A 4,520-nucleotide genomic window follows, 5' to 3' on the forward strand; every position below is an offset into this window, starting at 1 on the left:
TTGCTGTTCCAGCTTCCTTGCAAATATATGATCAAATGACATATGTTTTGCCCACATCGTCAGAGTGTGTGAATTTGGCGGCTAGATCCGGCCTGTCTTTTCTTTCCTCATCCACCACAAGTAAGGAGCAAAGGCGCAGTCCACCAACACTTGCATAGCCCCTTTTGCATTTTGGTTTGGATTTTGATGACCTCGCATTCGTAACATGGCATTATTCTTTTGACCTAGAGCCGAATAGCCGGTGACCATGTCGCAAGATTCGGAAAAAAGGCATAGAGATGCGAGAATAAGGCCCTGTTTGGGGGCCGCTTATCAACAGCTTCTGCGGCCCGAGAAAGCACTTCTACACCAAACGCGTCGCTTCTCCAGCGCGGCCCGAGAAAGCGCGTCTCGCTTTCTTCGTAAAAAACAGAAGGAGCGAAAAGCGGCCCGACCCCCGCTTTTCACCGCTTCTCCCGTCTCCGCCTCGTCCTCTCCGGTCTCCTCGTCCTCTCCGCCCCTTCCCGTCGCCCATGCGGCCGCCGTCCCCGAGATCCGGCGCCCCAAGCTCCGGCCCCCGTGCTCCGCCACCCGACGGCTCCGCGAAGGGAAGAGCTCCCAGAGCTCACGGTGCCCCGACCCGAGCTCGCGAGTCCCCGCCTTCCCCGACCCGAGCTCGTGCCCGCCGCCGGCCGCCATCCCGGACCCAAGCTCGCGATTCCTCACCGTCCCCGACCTGAGCTTGCGCCCGCCGCCGCCGGCCGCCGTCCTCGGACCCAAGCTCGAGAGTCCCTGCCGTCCCCGACCCAAGCTTGCGCCGGCCGCCGTCCCCGACCCAAACTCGCGAGTCCCCGACCCGTGCTCGCGCCCGCCGCCGCCGGCCACCGTCTCTGACCCGAGCTCACGAGTCCCCGCCGTCCCTGACCCGAGCTCGCGCCTACAGCCCCGAGCCCAGACGCCGACGCGTGCGCCCCCTGCCAAACACCCCGCTTCTCTGCAGCGCCTCTGGAAAGCCGCTGCTCTGGGCAGCTGGTGAGAAGCCGCTGGAGCAACAAGCTCCAGCGGTGCCAAACGGGGCCTAAGGCTCACCTACTGACTACCAGCCCACGGATACCCGGATTCCAAACGGTACTTCGTTCTTTACAAGTGGCGGATGTACGGATCTAGAATTTTAACTTAGAGTATGCCACACAAATTCTTTTACATTATATATAATTCAGTAACTAAAAAATTTGCCACGCAGTCTGGTATGCAAGTATAAAATAACTAAAAGTATCATAATTAATTTTAAAGATCTCATAATATCTTAAATAGTCTTGGCGTATATTTCAAAAAAATAGATGCAATATCTCAATTTCCTTTTCATATTCAACAATTATACAAATAAAACATGAAATTGTAGAAAAAACATAATGCATCAACAAATAACTCCAACAACTCGTCTACTAAATTTTAGATATCATAAGCAAGGAACAAATTTTAGACATCGAGACAATAAACTCAGATGAGCAAGGAACATAATTCATCACCTGGTATCTGCAATTTTCAATCTCACATGGAATACCATCACATTTAAACAGTACACTCACATCAAATGCAAACTAATTTTACCGGCCAAGATGTCTAGATCTGCTCTGCAGCAGTGCAGGTGCAGGGGAGAGTACAGAGGAAATTGCAGAGGGGAAAGGATGCAGGTCACCTCAGCGCAGCGGAGAGGGAGGCAGCTCGCCATGCGCAGCTGGACGGACGAGTCAAGCTAGCGTCTAGCGACCGTGCGGGGTCGCTATGACGCCGCGCCGTTGGGTGGCAAATTTTACACATGCAACTTGGTTGGATCAAGGGTACAAAGCAGCTGTTATTTTTTTTTCTCTCTGAAAGAAAATGTCGCAAAGCAACTTCACAAATCACTGGTGCGGTTTTGAATCTTGCAAGAGGTTCAGCAACACATGTTCAGACACCATGACCGATCAAATTAGATTTGGAATTGAACTGAGGTTAGGCCTGAACTTGCTTCGGTTCCGCTCCCGACGGGATGAAGCTGGGCTCAACCTCTGCCTTGAGTGCCTCAGCACTTAGACCCGTGCCAGAGCCAGCGCCCGGACAAGGCTGCTCATGACCAGGTCTATTGCGCAGCATCTCCAACAAAAATTCAAGAACAATAGGCTCGAAACCCGGCATCTTGGAGTATCCCGGGCAGTAGTTGATGTCGAGGATGAGGTACTTGGCGTCGCCGTCAGGGTCGCTCGCCCGGATCAGGTCGAAGTTGATGAGGTGCAAGCCCAGCGCCCGCCGCAGCTCGCGGGCGACCCTGTTCACGAAGTCCTGGGGCGGCATCTCGACGTCGCCGGCGGCCGGGGGCGGGAGGAGGGAGATGTTGGCGAAGGGGGCTGCGGCGTCGGCGGCGAGGTCGTGCAGGCGCGCGTCGGCCACGTCCGGCAGGCTGCTCCGCATCACGCAGGTGGCGTGGTCGCCCACCACGTAGACCTTAAAGAGCACGCCGCCGTGGTTGACGAACTCCTGGAGCACCACCGGCGCGCGGAGGCCGCGCAGGCCCTCGCGCCGGTACACGAGGCACAGGTCGTGCGACGCGGCGCTGCCGTCGACCTCCACCGGCTTGGCGATGAGCGGGAACCGGAGGCCGCCGAGGGCCGCGTCCGCGTCGTCGCAGGCCAGCGCCGCGGCGTCGGCGACGAAGACCTGCCTGGGCGTGGCCACGGCGCCCTCCGTCGCGACGCCGAGGCCGGCGACGACGTCGAGCATGGTGAAGCGGTCGAGGATGCGCTCGATGGCGGCGGGCGGGTCGACGACGGGGACGTCCGGGTGCAGCGCGGAGAAGGCCTCCAGCTGCGCGCGCCACGCCTGGCCGTGGAGCTTGTGGACGATGAGGTCGAAGGGGCCCTGCTCCGCGAGAGGGCGCGACGCGTCGACGGCCTCGAGCCGGACGCCGTGCCGCGCCGCAAGGTCCAGGAAGGACGGCTGGATGAAGGTGTCATGCTTGTTGGGCAGCATCGCGTAGCCGATGGTGTAGGTGTGAGGCCGCGGCGAGCTGCTGGAGTCTGCCGGGGAGGAGGAGTTGGCCGCCATGATCGAGCTTGAATCTTTTGCTTCAACTGCTCCTGTCTTGTACAATTGTCCTAGTGCAAAGTAGAGAGTGGATGGTATGCTGCCTCTCGCAACTTGTAGCAGTACTATGCGTACCACCACGGTAGCTTAAATAGCAGCTGTGCGAGCTCACTTTTGCACAACACGTAGACGACAACTTAAAATTGGTGAGCGTGTCGGTGTGCTGAAAATTCACTCCAAATTGTTCGCTTCAATCAGATATATTCGAATATGCTTTCGTTTTGTTTGAGCGGTACGCTATCTCAATACAGACCTGTCTGTTATTTCACTGTAGGAACACCCCATTTTCACAACCCGCTCCTATAAATAAAGCGGGGTACTGTAGTATCCGACCCGCTCTAGAAAAATATTTTTAGGCACGGATTACGTCATCATCCGATCCTGCAAATGAGGTCATTTTTAGTGACGGGTGATGGTATCATCTGTCCCTAAAAATGGTATTTCTAGGGGAGGGTGATGCTATCACCCGCCCCTGGAAATATTGGTATTTTTAGAGATGGGTGATGGTGTCATCAGTCCCTAAAAACGTATTTCTAGGGGCAGGTGATGGCATGATCCGTCCCTAAAAATAGTTCCACACAGAAAATTCATAACTTTTTCATATAATCTCGGATGAAGTTAAACTTTGTATCAAAATTGTAGAGAATGGTGAGATCTAAAATTTTATAGTTGATAGCCTTTTCATTTAAGATCATTTAATGATCCAAGAAAGTATTATAAACCTATATATGGCTATGACTGTACAGTATCTCGTACAACTCAAGTTATACTTTGAGGTTTCAACAATCTTAACCTTTATATACACTGAAATATACTTAGCATATTTTTTTATCTATAGTTCACAATAACCATAGTGTAGAAATTTTACTTTTTTATTTGTTTTGCTATATGTAAAGATTTAAATGAATTTTTAGAATAAAATTGAAAAAATATTTTTAGGGGCGGGTGGTGGCTTCACCCGCCTCTAGAAAATATTTCTAGGGGCATCACCCGCCCCTACAAATCAATTTCAGAGTTAATATAAAAGAATAGCATACCTATAGAGTCACAAGTGACTGTGTAGTATAGTGAAGATGAAGGTACGTGCGAGCCTTGACGTATGCGGTTTGAACGCCGAAGTGATGCAAGTGTGTATATTTCGTAAAAAAATTGTAACTCGGTAGTACAAGGGCCTATGGTGGTGGCTGGTTGGCTGCAATATATTTTTATTTTTCTGTTTTTAAATTTATTATTTTCTAGAAATTATTTTTAGGGGCGGGCGCGTTATCCGCCCCTAAAAATCGTATTTTTAGCTGCGAGAAATAGGGACGGATGTGGTACTGCCAATACGTTTTTACCTGCCCCTAAAAACCTTCTTCGTAGCAGTGCTTACTACCCGTATGCTATCTTTTATACACACACTTTACTGTAGCATGTAG

At 52.1% G+C, this 4,520-nt stretch overlaps 1 protein-coding gene across 1 annotated transcript; it reads right to left on the bottom strand.

The window, feature by feature from the left end:
* Positions 1–1,809: 1,809 nt before the first annotated feature.
* On the bottom strand, positions 1,810–3,386 carry LOC112895088 (inositol-tetrakisphosphate 1-kinase 4-like). Its single transcript, XM_025962971.1, has one exon. It carries the CDS (start codon positions 3,061–3,063, stop codon positions 1,975–1,977), a length of 1,089 nt encoding a protein of 362 aa, XP_025818756.1. The 5' UTR covers positions 3,064–3,386; the 3' UTR covers positions 1,810–1,974.
* Positions 3,387–4,520: the final 1,134 nt, after the last annotated feature.

This window comes from Panicum hallii, chromosome 1 (assembly GCF_002211085.1).
Source record: "Panicum hallii strain FIL2 chromosome 1, PHallii_v3.1, whole genome shotgun sequence".
NCBI classification, from domain to species: domain Eukaryota; kingdom Viridiplantae; phylum Streptophyta; class Magnoliopsida; order Poales; family Poaceae; genus Panicum; species Panicum hallii.

Excerpts from the sequence above, each read along its gene's own strand:
- LOC112895088 (XM_025962971.1), bottom strand. The coding sequence starts at position 3,063 with ATGGCGGCCAACTCCTCCTCCCCGGCAGACTCCAGCAGCTCGCCGCGG.